This window comes from Crinia signifera, chromosome 12, assembly GCF_055691185.1.
Source record: "Crinia signifera chromosome 12, ASM5569118v1, whole genome shotgun sequence".
NCBI lineage: Eukaryota > Metazoa > Chordata > Amphibia > Anura > Myobatrachidae > Crinia > Crinia signifera.
The window spans coordinates 9,505,459-9,520,937 of NC_139228.1; the positions used below are offsets into that span (position 1 = coordinate 9,505,459).

The 15,479-nt window shown below is 44.7% G+C and overlaps 2 protein-coding genes across 5 annotated transcripts in view; one reads left to right on the top strand and one right to left on the bottom strand.

The window, feature by feature from the left end:
- Positions 1-15,479, bottom strand: part of TNFAIP8L2 (TNF alpha induced protein 8 like 2) — a 422,216-nt gene that overhangs the window by 360,542 nt on the left and 46,195 nt on the right. The gene's annotated exons all lie outside the window — the stretch shown is intronic.
- The window catches only part of SEMA6C (semaphorin 6C), a 109,993-nt gene that overhangs the window by 71,708 nt on the left and 22,806 nt on the right, over positions 1-15,479 (top strand). For all 3 annotated transcript variants that reach the window (XM_083166487.1, XM_083166485.1, XM_083166486.1), the window contains exons 3-8: positions 5,937-6,127; positions 6,776-6,887; positions 7,728-7,785; positions 7,877-7,933; positions 12,519-12,617; positions 13,128-13,218. In XM_083166487.1, coding sequence (XP_083022613.1) covers positions 6,019-6,127; positions 6,776-6,887; positions 7,728-7,785; positions 7,877-7,933; positions 12,519-12,617; positions 13,128-13,218 — 526 coding nt within the window. In that variant the 5' untranslated portion in view covers positions 5,937-6,018. The remainder of the gene's footprint in view (positions 1-5,936; positions 6,128-6,775; positions 6,888-7,727; positions 7,786-7,876; positions 7,934-12,518; positions 12,618-13,127; positions 13,219-15,479) is intronic.

A 15,479-nucleotide genomic window follows, 5' to 3' on the forward strand; every position in this document is an offset into this window, starting at 1 on the left:
GAGAGAGTTAAATTTGAGTGGGTTGTGTTGAAACTGAAATCTTAATTGCAGTGTAAAAATAATGCAGCCAGTATTTACCCTGCACAGAAACAAAATAACTCACACAAATCTAACTCTCTTTGCACATGTTACATCTGCCCCACCTGCAGTGCACATGGTTTTGCCCATTTTCCAAACAAATTTGTACTGCGAACAGATCTGAATAAGGGCCAATGTGAGGAAATGACCAACACTTATTTCTGAGAAAAGGGGGGTTGGTTATTGACCACCCACTAAAACCCAGATTAAATTCTTGCACCCGCGTAAATTATGGCTATATGTCCTATGATCCTTTTAGATTCTTAAAACACGGGAAAATAAGTTGGGCATAAGATGAAATGTGTGTAGGGATACAGGCGACCTGCGCAGGCCGGGGCGTGAGAACATGAAGCGGTGCAGTCTGTACAGAGGCCGCACCAACGGCTTTGTCTGCTCTTTGCACCCGACCCCGGGGAGACAAACTGTGGGAAGAGTCGCCTTCAGGGCTTTGGACGTTCCCAGGGTCCCATTAAGCAGGCTTGGGAAAGAAATGCAAAGATGGAGTACACAGAAATGCCAAGACCACTTGGCTGTATCCCAAGCTACAGTACATAACGCCTTAAGCATGTTGACAAGAAGCTACATTCTGCGGACAAACATTCTGACACAGCGACTTAAGAGACTGGGGTCGTGTGACAAATATAAATGTGTACAGCACTCCGTCAGCGACGATGGTAACGCGGCATAGCTCATTAACCCTTCTGATGTCATCGCAATATAATGCAAACATAAAAAATCCTGTCACCCAGCATATATATTGTGGCATGTGTTCGTACAGTATATGGGTAGTATTCAGCACTGTAAGAAGTTATCAGGAATCTGCATAGTTCATAACATTAACATGGTTAACTACCATTGTTTATTGATAGGTTGCTTTACGGTACAAAATAGTGGTTCAGCTTCCAAAATGGCTTCCAGCATGGCAAAATGGCTTCCAGCATGGCAAACTGGCTTCCAGCATGGCAAAATGGCTGATTAACAGCTTTTTTGTTTAATGTTATTTAGTCTGTTGATGGCTTAACATAATTAGTGGGTAAATATGATTACAAATTTTTTTTTTTTTTTTTTAAACTCAGCCCGAGGTGTAGGGCCATGCGATCGAATTGGGCCATCTCCCGAAGGAGACGGGCCCCGTTTTCCCCCTAACCCCTCTCAACCATAAGCCGAAGAGGGGAAAATAGGGAACGGTGGGTCCTCTTCGCCGAAGCTTAGAGAGACCCTCATTCCTCAACCCCCGGAAGGGTTAGGACGGTGAGTCCTCCGCACCCGAAGGTTTGGAGAGACCCTCAGTAGACTTCCCTCCACCTTGCGGCTCGGGGTCATCCTCGGGGGACCGAAGCTCTCCCCAAAACACGAGAGCTTCGGCACATTGGGGAAATGGAAGGCCCGAAAGGGTCGTCCAAACTACCCAAAAAACGTGACAAACTACAAAAAAACAAGGAACGTGAAAAGTGACAAACGAGAGAGGGGAAGAGAAATAAATAATAAAGATACCTCAGCCAGAAGGCTAATATGATTACAATTACTGCACTGTGCTTGGGGTATTAGGATTGGCATCAACAGTCTGAGACAACCGCTTTTCACATGGGCATCTGAGTAACTTACGTCAATAAACTATAACCCTCTATAACCAGGGTTAATGAGTAATAATCAATGACGCTTGAGTTTCATTCAGTCGCCAGTAGACGCCCGAATCTGAATTTGTGGTTTGGACATTTTCAGTTTTTCACATCTACAGTACTGTATATGCTGTGCTCCTTCTGCAAGCAAAGGATTTGGGGTAATGACTGTACGTCTTCTGCAGCAAAGGATAGTGGGTAAGGACAGTATGTTCTTTTGTATGGCGCCATTGTTATGATTGCATGTGCACCCAGTTTTTTTTTGTTTTGTTGCCAATGTCGGCTTGATCATATTCCTTTTTTGTTAGCTCCAGTTATTATTACCCTTGATCGCAGCCAACTCTAATGTCCTGTTTGATTGCATCAGTGTTCATTTGCATGTCATTACCCAGCATTCCCCTCACCGGTGGTTTATATACAGTGGCTATCATTAGGCCGCCAATCTCAGGAGCTGCCGGGTACTCTTTTTTGCATTTGCTAGTCGTTCTTTGTCACAGCGCTCCTCTGGCTTCACTCGCTCTCCGTGTCGCTTGAGCGCCAAAGAGTATAAAATGTCTGTGACAAGCTGCACAGGAAAGAGAATTATGTGCGACACGCACCCAGAGACACCGTGCTCAGGTAATGAAATCCTATGAGCCAGCCAGGCAGAAAATGCCGTGGCTTTGTAACGTAATGGAGAGTTTATTCAAGCGAGACGCTCGGCAGGACTTTCCCCGTCAACTTGATTTAGGCTGCGTGCGAAGACAAGGTGGAGGGGGGTGTCGGAACACACATGGGCCCGCCTTCTGCGACGGAGAGGCACGCACATGCGGCCTCTAAACAGCCTGTCACTTCCTTTCATGTCCGCCGTCTTGTCAACAGGCGGTTTGTAGGGACCGTGTTGTATTCATAAAGGGTCTTCTCCGACGTCCCTGTTCCAGTACTAGCCCAACATATTCACTGCTTCTGTTAACATTACCTATAGCACGAGCCCCCCCAGCCTGTACCTCATACCACTAATGTGACATTGACAGAGTGTAACCAGACCCCAAACGGCAGCTGCCGTGGGTTTATTTATGTGCCTTAGCCACCCGAGTCAGGCTGACACAGAGAGGGCCTCCGCCGTAGCACTTGCCAATACCACACCGCACTGCGTTTACTTACAGAACCCAGCCGCAAATCTAGGGACAGGTTTAGCCGTTTGGATTTGGGGTCATCTGGGGAACATGACACGTTATTGGCCTTATTAGGTCAAACTTAAATACACTTCAAAAGGCTCCACATGACAGAACCGCCAACAAAAACACAATGTTGTGGAAATTATGCCTCTGTGACCTTGCAAGTTCTTAGTGAACAAATAGGCTGATCTTCTTTTTTTGTGACCATTGATAAATATGATCTCCGAAAAGGCCTTCCAGTTTGCACGGTCCAATCTATTTCATGCACGTGTAGAGCAGAGCTCAATGAGGCGGAGACCCCTGGCGACCACCCCCAAAATCAAAACTTAATAGGCATGTGTTTTCATTGGCGCTTAAAACCTGGTGACTTCCACAGCAGACGGTACTCCGCTCTGTGCGTGGGGAGTACCTTTGTTAAACTCAATGAAGGAATTTACATTATCATGATGGTTTATGAGGAGAACACCATGTATCTCTGCAGCGGTGGTCAGCCATGACATTATCAAAGCGAGTTTCACATCCCCGCATTTTAGCCATGGCGTTGCTGCAAACTCTGACGCAGAACAGTGACTGTGAGGCAGATAAACCTTTATTTATTTTATTCTCCAATTCCCCAAATTGCTATATATCTCCTCTTTTTTTCAAGTGAGTTTCAGCTTTTTCCATCAGCAAACAGCTGGCATCTAATCTCCTGGTGGCTGGGAATAACGAATTGAGTTAATAGTGAGCCGTCATCAAGGAGCGGTTATACTAACGACCGAGTGTCAGTCAGCGGCTAGTCTGCAGTGATCTACAGGCTGCCGTGCATGGTACATGCAGACATACGTACAGCCGCCTAGGACTCGCACCCCTCAGAGTTCATCCAATTAATTACAGACGCTAATTCTCTCTGAGCCACGAGGTGCCACTCTCTCCCATCTCCTGCAAATTCGGGAGGGTAATTTTGCTTCAATTTGGGCCTTGGAAATGGCTTGAAATTAGTATCACTAGGGAGGGGAGGGGGGGGGGGGATCGTCTGCCCGGTGTGCTTTTAAGGTACATTTGCCTTGCATTTTACTTCCATCTGGTAGGAAATAATTGGGAGCTATTTTCTACACTCTGGCACGCACTTATTACCCGCCGCACCTTGCAGGAACCACGTGCTGGGCCGTTCACGCCGGGAAGATATTACATGCGGGAACTGTGGCCAAGCACATCCGCTGCATCCTGCCGCCAACAGCGCTCCTGCGAGGATTGTAAGTGGTCTCCGGTCTCAGCACCGCCGGACAAAACCCAAAATGACACTTACAATGCGAGGTCTGCTGACGCGCGTGCAGCACTTTTCTGTCATTACTCAGTCAGGGCTCACTGAGCGACAGCGTATTAATGCTGTGTTATCATGTACTGTCTGGTGCTCGTACATCAACCGGAGGCTGCTGGGGTGGCTCTGAACCATGTATTGTGTGTGTGTGTGGTACAAGAAGGCATATTTACTAAGCAAGAACTGACAGGAACATGAACAACTTGGTGACTTTATTGATGTTGCTCGACCTTAAGCTTGTGTCAACCTATTAATGTCGACCATTCTTAGGTGCCTAGTCACTGTTGACCATTAGTAGTCGACATTGTCGCCCCAGGGACCACATACAATTATTGTGCCGATTGTTTCATGATTGGACTTGGATGTGGTGGAGTTTCGCAGAGAAATGGCAGAGTGCATTGAGAAACCATTACATTTTCAGTCAGATTTGGACAGCTGAAGCGTAGGAACAGAACACGTTATTGGTGTTAGGTAAAAGCTGGAACGGTGCGAACACTGGAGCGCCGGACTGTCTCACTGCAGAAAACTCTGGAGCTTGTAGTATTTACCCCTCCTCTATCCCTATCCGGGCAATGTGTTCTGTCCATGGGGCTGCCTGTGACAAGTCATTTGGGAGGCGGGAAGAGAGAGATTAAAGTCTCCTCATATGGCCTGTACGTTCCGGTTATTACCCCATCCCCGGTCCATACAAGGTGGCTGTAATCTTTGCCTCCTCAGTGACAGTGATCAGACAGCCCCTGGATGGGGATGGGCACTACTAGTTCCAGAATGGCAGTTTGCTACTGTTAAGATGCCCATACACCAAGTCCGATGCGATGTTCGGTCCCGTGAGCCTAAAGATCGCACGGACTACACAATACATATATCGCATCGCCAACCCTCTCGGCAGGCTTAGCTGGGATTGCATATGATATATCATATGCAAATGGACTGCTTACAGTGTATCTTACACAGTCCTGCCACCTAAGTGCTGTAGCAATTTACAAATACTGAGGCCGGTTCTCTTGTGCCTGGAAATAAAATAAATGCAGGTTGTCAGCCTGGACAATAAATGCCTTCTCTGTGCACCGAACGATGCTCCAGAGAGCCGGCCAGCCAAACGGGCTAGGAGAACAGAGGAGGAAGAGGAGAGAGGTATCAGATAATATGCTCTGGCTGTGCTGGTAATAAATAGACTTTACATGTAGCAGTTCTGCTAGACATTATATATCAGATCGGATCAACATTCCTATTAATCAAGCTTTGCGTTTCCCAGCACTTGGGTTCAAGAGGTCCATCGCATTAGAAGTCTATGGAGACAAAATTATGATGTGTGAAATTAAAACAGACACAAGGTTTTCATTTGTAGATAAAGGATACTGCGATATATGAATTCTGCCAGGGAAAAGATAGCTGAGAGCTTGTTCTAGAATCTAGATGGTATCTCGGGTTGAAAACAGAAACCGGCATAGCATAGAGCTAGGTAAACTATAATTCCCAACCACGTAAAATGAACAGTGTAGGCCTAAGGCAGATATAGGGGTTTGGGAAACTAGGGAAAAAGGGTCGCTGTTGTGCATTCACCATGAACCGTAAGCGTTAGTCATACACCCCATATATAAATTAACAATGTATGGCTGTCCTGCCCCTAACACAGAGCACAAGCCTGCTGGACAAAGGTGGTAGATTAATATCTGTGACTGTCTGGTTCCATCATTGTCATCAGACACTCCTGAGATGATATTTGAGTTTATCCCATGACATACTTGTTCTTAATTGTGGTTTTTGTTTTTGTCATTGCAGAGCCTCCAGGATCAGAATGAACCTCCCCTAAAAAGCCTTGGTCCCAGCCTCTGGTTTCTGTTACCCTGTGAAGGAGACGAGAATGTCCCACGTGCATTTTGCTGTGGTTCTTCTCCTGGTCAGATGTCTGCTCTCCATCGCACTAGTGTTCCCAAAAGATCTGAGCCCTCTTAGAACAATTGATGCAGCAAGTAAGTACCACTAATCTCGCCTCGGTTTCCATTTCGTCATAGACCCTTTTTATCAGATTTCGACTTCTTGATCAGCATGTCTTCCATGGGAATACTTGTTGTTTTGGTTTTAACAGTAGACAAAGAGAATTCCTTTTGTGGAGCAGATAGCGGAGATGCGGCCTATGGCACAATGGTTTATGTAGTACATCAATTAGTTTTTTGTTGTTCGAAATAAAAGTTTTTTTTTTTTTCATACTTCAATCCAACCGCTGGCCCACTTAGAGTATCAAGTAATGTTCAGACCAAATTATGAATTATCCAACCTGTGTTATCTCCTTGACTGTTAAGTGGATCCATCACCTATACCGAGCGAAAGTAGACATTTTTTAACCAAAAAACAGCCTCTCAATTCCCCAGCAGCTTACTACCAAGAGACAAGTTCGTGGGGCTGTGCAACGCTGCCACATTTTTTCAAAACTTCTAACATTAGATGCTCTGTGGTTCCGCGTTCTGATTAACGAGCTCCTAGAGCCTTTTTAAAATGTTCCTTTTAAGTAAAGTAAATTAGCCTATCTCGCTCTAGAAAAACATATTTGCGAACCACATTGGGTTGCACCCCTATGCAGAACCATTTATCTGCTCACCACCTCTGCTTCTCTCCTGAAGGCACAAAGTCCTATCCATGGTTCCGCGGGATGACCGACGACGACTCAGCACACCTAGGTCTGGACTTCCAAAAGATGCTCCGGCTCAACCAAACTTTGTTTGTCGCTGCAAGGTGAGTGCTGGAAGGAAAGCCAGGGCAATAATGTCATTGGTGGGTTTGTCATCTCTCTAGGTCACAGTAAACAATTCAATATACGTATTGTAGCGCTTCAGATGCGCTAAAAAAAAATCTCGGGGGGATTCTTTGCCATTTAAAATTGTAATTTGTAGTAAATCCATGCATCTGTGGTAAAGGATGCAGAGAGCCTTTACCGTTGTGGCATAAGGTCATGTGATGGCTGAGCCTGCGTGTCCGTGTGGATAGAAGCATGCAGCCATTATTTTACTGACACATGAGATTTATTCACAGCCATCTATAGCAGTAGATGATTCATCATTTGTCGTCGCAGAGGAAAATGTGCATAATTACAATGCAGATTTCCTCACCTGGTTCCGCCTGAGGAGATGATAATGGGTATGCCTTGGAAGTGCTTTAAATAGATTGTAATCTTCATGTCCCTGCCTAAAATAGACCTTTGTACAGAAATATAAGTTATAGAAATAAGAATAGGACAAGGTTTTCTTGATTTAGATTTGTGGGGGAGCACAAAATGGCAGCTGGTTTGAAATGGCGGACTGCAGCAGACGTTGGTTGTCCCTCAGAGCCGGACCTCACCTCTTACACTTTTATATTTAGTATTTTCTACAGCAATATCAGAATACTGGAATACTGTTTAGAATTTCTATGAAACGTACTATGATGAAAGATCGAACAAGTATAGCGCTTTACCAATAAAACCGCATGCACCTATGACAATACAGAGGCATTGTGCCGTTATACACAGAAGGAAGGGTGATCTGGCCAATCCTATCCCATGTGCAGCTTTGATTACCGAGCCCCTTTGTGTTTTAGAGACCACGTTTACGCCATTGATCTGAAGAGAGCCAAAGACACGATTTCACCAGACAGGGTAAGGTCACGTCCCTGCCCGAGTAGCGGCCTGGAATGGCTAATGGAGTCTGTCCTGCGCCTGGACCTAAAACTTGTTCTGTTTCTTTCAGTATATAACATGGAAGACTCAGGATATGGACAACTGCGCTGTGAGGGGCAAACAGCAGGTGGGTGCCGTATTCTGTCTTACCGTGTATTGTAAATCCACCCCGTAGAATAAGGCACATTCTTTTAGAACCAAGCCCAACAGCTAATATGATCTGTGACCTACCGGATACAGGTTGGTCTAGCCCAGTGTTTTTTAAAACAAAAAGGTCTTCATGGCCTACTCGCAGTCCAGGTAATAAGGATATCCACACGTGAGCACAGGTGCTTTAATTATTTCAAGTCAATCTAATTTATCCACCTGTGTTAAAGTAGGGATATCACTAATGTGTGGACGGTCAGTGGGTCTGGAAAACACTGATCTAGACCTATGAATGTCATATTGTTACCAACTACAGGTTGTTCTAACACTGCTTTAATGATCCCACTGGTTAAGCAGGTTGTCTGGCCAACTTTCCATTATCCATTGGCTAGTCTATCCGGCCTGGGGACATTCTAATGATCCAATAAGTTATGGGTTGGTTTAGCCCAATTAACTTTCTATTGATTTGATTGGCTGCAGGTTGGTCTAGCCCTTTAAACATTCTACTAATCTGATTTGTCTATAGGTTGGTCTAGCGCAAAGGAAATTCTATTAGTCAGAGTGGTCTAGCCCTATGAATGCTCTTCTCTTCTGATTGGCTACAGTCTGGTCTAGCCTGTTTAGTATTGCGATCATTCTACAGTTACTTTAGCTCTGTTAATATTCAAATTATCTGTTTGGTTATTGGTTGATCTAGCTCTGTGAACCTTTTTAATGTTCTGATTGGGTAAAGGTTGGTCTAGCAGGTTTTTCTAGTCCTAAGAATGTTCCTTAAGGTTGGTTTCATTTAAAATGCAAATTCATTTTTGTAGAATGAGATCATATAAAACAAACGGGTGGAGATGTTTCTAAGCTTCTAAAGAGGACAAGTGGAGATGGTGTGCATATCAACCTATCCGCTTCTAATGATCATTTCTCAAGTGTATTCTTTGAAATGAAAGGTAGTGGCTGATTGGTTGCTTAGAACTTTTGCTACACTTCCCCCTATATCACATATAGGATACTCTAGGTTAAGCACACAGATAGAGGTCATAGTACAAAGGAAAGTTTACATAACGGTGCAACCTGAATGATTCTAGGAGCGTGCGGGGAGTGTCAGCCATCCAGCTCCTTAATCCTAGTAATGAATGTGAGACACTTCCGTCCCCAGACAACAGAAGGCTGAATTAGGGATGTATCACACACAATAGGTTGTGATGAACATTTTTTTTTTACGAGCTTACTGAGATGAGCCGACGTGATCCTAGACACAACCGCCCCCTCCCTCCCAGCTCAAGGCCTTTTGTTACTGTTCGCTAAATGAAAATTTCCTAAATTAAAAAGCTTCCGACTGCTGGCCCAGGAAAAACAAAATTAACTCCAGCACTAATTAGAATTCGCCTTTAATTAAGAAGAGCATGCTGCTGGAATTGAGCAACAGCTGACCCAGCTCCCTTTCCACTCAGCGGCTCTGTGATGGTGCACAAAGGAGGGCCGCTCTTGCTGAGCTAAGCACCAACGTCTGCTCGCTTCCCTTCATCAATGTCTCACACTCCAGTGCCTTCCACACCGCCACACCGGTCTCTGCGCCGCCCTCCTTGATTAGATTTCTGATCTGAAGCAAAGTGGCTCACCTACAGCTCGCCCAGCAGGTCTCTGGAGCAGAGAGCTTGCCAAAAGAGGTCAACAGAAACACGATACAAAAATGGGACCTCTGCTCCTTTGTGTACTAAGAATTGTAAGTCACATCTGAGTCCACCACAATGGGTGAAGGTTAGATCTTTGGATGTGTTCAGCTGAAAGTCTTAAGAGGTCAACTTATTGGGTCCGTGTAGTGGTCTCATCTGGAACTGAAGGTCTTGGCGCAATAATCTTGTGGAGTTCTGTTGTCCTGTAGATTAGGCGATGGACCTAAATTTGGGAAGTAGTCAATAAATGTTGGGTCACACCTAAGGTAGACTCAGGACGGTCTTGGCAAAATCAGGGAAGTGGTTGGTTTATTTAAAGAAAAGCTTTCTCCAGCACAGACACACAGACCCTAGGCAAAACTTCAACCTACTGCCACCAATACCCTCTTTTCAGGTGGCTTCTTAGAAGTTCCACAGCCACCCACCTGCCTTAAGTACAACTAGGATGTCTTCTTTATAGACATCCTTTATTTTGTGATAGCAGAGAAGCCTAGGCAGCTGGCTTATGTTAGAGCCAGCCCTGGACACAGGCTACCATCTATTATATGGTCTACGCTCACGCTACATGCTAGTTCCTCGCAGTTATCCAGACCAAAAATAGTGGCCAGACTGTAATGCTAACTTTGTCTGCAGCCATGAAGCCAGAAAGAAAACTTTTATACTTTTACATGAAGCGTCCTGCAATCATTTTATGAGCTGTGTATTCTAATGTCTCCTCATAAAAGGCTTTGTGTGGCCGCAATAGGTGATCCCCCCCCCCCCGACCGCTGAGCCCGACTCCTCTCAACTCCGCAGGGCAGCACATTTCACAGAGCCATGCATTATTACGGAGTTAAAAGTACAGGGACCCGGCTAAGTGGACAGCAGCCCAGCTGTGACACTTTGGTCGCGGATTCAAATAGCATGAAAAGTGAATTCGGCGCTGGAGTTCTGAGGAGCCATTTTAGCACCTAGGGAGGAGGTAGAATTGGGAGGGAGAAGGTGTTGCAGGCGGGGAGGGTTTATACAAAGGGAACAGAGCAGTGTCGGCCTTGTAATGGCTGCCACACATTTAATGGAGTGTCTGTTTGACTGCTCAGACTCTGCGTGAATAGAGTTTATTACAGGAGAACCGTAGGCTAGTCCGTAAAATACTCATCAGCTCTCATCCGTATGCCGATGTCTCCTCTGACTTCATATTTCTTATTCAATTACTGAGGTGTTAATAAAAGATTCTGTAAAATCACAAAGCAGGATTAAACTAGAGTATTATCTGACACCTGCACCCAGAGTAGTGGCAGCCATTTTGTGGACTTATTCAACTTTAATGAGGTACTTTGGTCTTTGAAACCGTTTTCCTCGTCCCCTGGAGCCATAAGTCCTCTTAAAGAAAAAAAAGCCTTCAAGACCACCTATTGCTGAAGCTAGAGGTCATCTTGATACAGGCTTGCCATCAGGAATTTTGAGGCCCGGGACTCATATCCATTCTGGCCAACTCTGCCCTGGAGAAATGTCACTCTTCTTACACCTCATCAGTGCAAGATATTTAGGGAATATAGGGTTAAAAAATCCACACAGAGGAATGGTGGGTAAAGAAAGTTATATAAATATGGACTTTTCAACACATTTTATCTGCAATTAACAATGTCAGGATTTGATTGGCTCACATTGATTGCAAGCGCTTTCCATTAGGTTACCTATTGGATTGCTTCAAGTAGATAAGATTTATTGATTTTTGCTTTCTTCTCAAGGTGCTAAACAGGGATAAATCACAATTATTGGTGGCAGGCCGGTGTCTTATAAGTACTGCCAATGCCCGACAAAAGGCTTCTTTGTGAAAAAAGTCAGTGGTTTTTTTTTAAAGAAGACTTTAAACACAGCTCTACAGCATTTGACCAGCACCATACAGTAACTAGGCCAGGCCTAAGTGACATCACTGAGGTACAAAATGTCCGCCTAGACATAGCCCAAAGCAATGTCACAGCCATCTAGCAAATTTATGGATGTCGTGGTTGGGCCCACAAAATGGCTGCACAAAATGGCTGCAAAATGGGTAGGTTATAGTTGAAGGTCTATTGGAAAACTCAGGCCGTGTTGGAGACATAAGGGAAGATCCAGTGCATTTTATCATTTATATGATGTTGTGTTCTGGAGCAAAAGCTTTTAAAAAATGAGCCCAGAAGACATACACGTCTTATTGTTTGCAGAAAATGGCATCCGTGAGGTATCCACTGGCAACGCACCTTCCAGTGTAATATTTATCAAAGGTATATGTGACAATAGTCTCCACCTAATGTCAGAACAGGAGGAATGTTTTTCTACAGAATTGATTTTTTTATTAAAATGCCAAAATAAGGATTCTGGTTTGAAATGAGAGCACAATGCGAGATAATTGAGATTTGGACTTGCTGTTTCGATATTGTTTGTACTTTGGCAATGTTCTGTCACATCTCCTCATTGATATGATCTGGACATAGAGTCTCGGTTGCTGAATAGCGGCACACATTAAGATAAAAAATAATATTTCCTTCATTCTTCACGGACTGGGGCACCTTGCATCAGCAATGCGTTACCATTCAGAAATTACCTTCGCTGATAAATTCCAAAAATATAATATACGGAGAAATAAACAGAGTTCAGTGTTTGTACTAGAACACTCTGTCTATTTATGCCGCTAACAGGAAAAATATCTCATGGCATATGCAGCAGATATTCCTGGAGATATGGCAGTGGGTGCTGACCAACTCGAGGAAACAGGGCGCTTATGACGTCCGTGTATTGACAAAATGTTTTTTTTGAAGGGAGGCAACAGAGTATTCCCTTTGTCTTGTTCTCAGAATTTGTCTTTTTTTATGTTTGAGGTTTTTATCATGAAAAAAATAAAGTACATTCTAATTGAAGCGGTTTTCTCTCTCGCAGGAGTGCTATAACTACATCAAGGTTCTGGTACCCAAAAACGACGGAACGCTCATCGCCTGCGGCACCAATTCATTCAACCCAATGTGCCGGAACTACAAGGTAAAGTGTTTCTCATTCCACCCAACATCATTAACACATTATAATTGTACCCAATAGCTGAGGTTTTTTCCTAAAGCTCAGACATGTGTATTTTCATCCTGACCATTGGGGGGCGCTGTTTCACTGGACTCCACAGATGTCTGGCAGAATAAGCAATATGGCAGCTTCCATACCTAATGTAGCATGCAGGGAAAATGCATTTCTCTATGACAGTGGCTCTCAAGCTCGAACCTCAGGACCCCGCACAGTTCACGTTTTCCTGGTCACCAGGCAGGTGCACATGTGCACTCATTAATCACTGACACATTTGAAAAGATCCACAGGTAGAGCTAATATTTTACTTTTGATTCTCCGAGAAGACCTGAAAAACATACACTATGTGGGGTCCTGCGGACGGAGATTGAGAACTTGTGCTTTATGACCCTGCGTTTACGAAACATCATAGAAACCTGTAAAAGAGAATTCAAGCTTATTTATGGAGTGACTTAATTTTAACTGATTTGCTTTTAGATAAAAACCCTGGAGCAGGAAGGGGAGGAGTTTAACGGCCAGGCGCGTTGCCCCTTTGACGCCAAGCAAGCCAGCGTCGCCCTGTTTGCAGGTAAGAAGCGTTGCATTACACGTCTGTGTAATGTCAAAACTGAAACACACTTTTTTAGCGTGTTCTTTCCAGCACGCAATTTGTATTTTTATTAACTTGTCAAGGGGGTGAAGTTCGCACGCACATGCTGGGTACGTCTCAGTTTCCGGGCTGCGTATACGCCAGAAGCACAAAGAAGTTTTTAAGTAATAAGGACGCAGCGTGAATTAATGGGGATTAGTCCCGAGGAGGCCGGTAATCCTCTGTAATCCGTCACCGCGCAGCGCCTGGTTAGTGCAGAGGATCCTTTTCTTATTATTTTTATGCAGTGATTCATGAGCCAAAATAGCTGGGTTTTTAAATCCATCTTCAGGTAGAAAGCTGCTGACATCCACGGGTCCGTAAGGATTCTGGGTAATGTTCCCATTGTGCTCAAGGACACCACGCGTACCTTCCATTGTACTTGACGCTTATGAAATGCTGACATGGCGTCGGCTGCTTGTCATCTCCCTCAGGAGTCTGTGATCTAGATGAATTTCAGCCCTCAAACATGTTTTACTTTAGGTATACGGGATATCTTTGTAAGGAGCAGACTGGCCGCCATTGAGGGAAATAGTAGTGTGCCGCGCAATTGCGTGCTGAATATTCTGCGTTACCGGTGTCATTTATTCGCAGACTCATGAAATCTTTCCAAATATAGTACCCAGAGATGAGCCAAGGTTTGGCAGAATTCTGCCCAATTTTGGTTCATCCCCCTGCGCCGTGCAATATTGTGCAGGTTTATCTGTATTTTCTGCGATTCGTGCATGATTCTTCTTGGCTCTGCAACGTTCTAGGGGTATAAGGTGGCTCTCTGAGCAGAACAAAATGTTAGTGAACATTCCAGGCTGGAACGTGTGAAATTCTGCGATCAGGTGTGGAATGGGGCGACTGTTGCTCCCTGGGAGGTGCATTCACTGCTCCCCCCCCCCCCCCGCCCCAGCCCCTGCTCTTATATATGTATGAAGGGAGGGAAGAGGTGGGACATAAGACCACAGGGGAGCCCTAATTTTCCAGCAGTGCACATTTCACAAGGAGCACATCTGTGTGTGTTCCCAGCTAATCCTGCCTATATTGAATTCGGGGAAGCGGGGCCTTTGGCGTGAGCCTCTAATCAGGCGTCAATGGTGGAGAGTGATTTGCTAACAGGCCAGTAGAGGGCGGTGTTCACCTCCATCACTTGTGAGGAAGACTATTACTATGTATATACTGGAAGTTTTTTCTTCTTTGCTGGTATCTTTATACACAGTGAATGTGATCGTTTGTTAGCACTACACTGGCATGTAGCATCAGGAATATTTCCCCAGAAATAAATAAGAGGTGCCGAAAATGGAAGGGGGCGTGTCTGCGTAATTGTGGCCACTTGCGCGCCTGTCAAGCGCAGTTAAAAATCATAGTTGGATAGTTTCCTGCGAATCTGTCTATTAAAACCCAGCGCAGCAGGACTTCCGAAATACAGCAGGCTTCGGGATATCTGTGTATATGGGTATGACTATGTATCCATAATCCTTTGCTGTATCCCCCATCACGCACCATGTAAGACACTAAAAATAAAGATCCATAAGACCAAGGAACGATTTGTCAATAATCACTGATTTGTTTCCCAATGAATGGAACATGAAAATGGAAAAGTGCGCTCAGTGGTTTCAGTAAACCGCAGGCATTGATGATTCATAGGAATCAATAATCCCTATCTGTATCATTTTATACAGGGCTGCTATCGCCAAGCAGTAACTCTTTCACACAGGCTTACATCAATGGGGGGAATTCAATTGCGTGCTTACTGGCAACCAGCGGATGGCGCCCAACAGAACTATTCAACTGTAGCTCTGTTTGGGTGAGATCAATCACTGGCATTTCACATCGCACCGACCAAGATGATTGGGACTTTTCATGTCGCGGAAATTAGTTTGGTCGGGTTTAGTTAAAAATCAGCTGTCACTTTAGAAAGGAGATCGGGTGACGATAATGAATGAATTCCCCCCCTATAGGCCAATGTTTGCCATCCTTATCCAGGACCCTGCATCGCCTACATGCAATTCAGACGGCCATTTTGTTGGCTAAGCCAATTAGCCAACAACTTAAACAGAGACAAATGACATCGCTGAGGCAAGAGGCGAAAAGTTTATGATGCCTCGATGATGCTTTTGGTTCAAGTGAATTGATGGGTGACAAACTCATGATTATTGGTCAGCCCTGCAATAAGACTGACACGGCTGTTGGCATTTCTATAGGTTGCTATG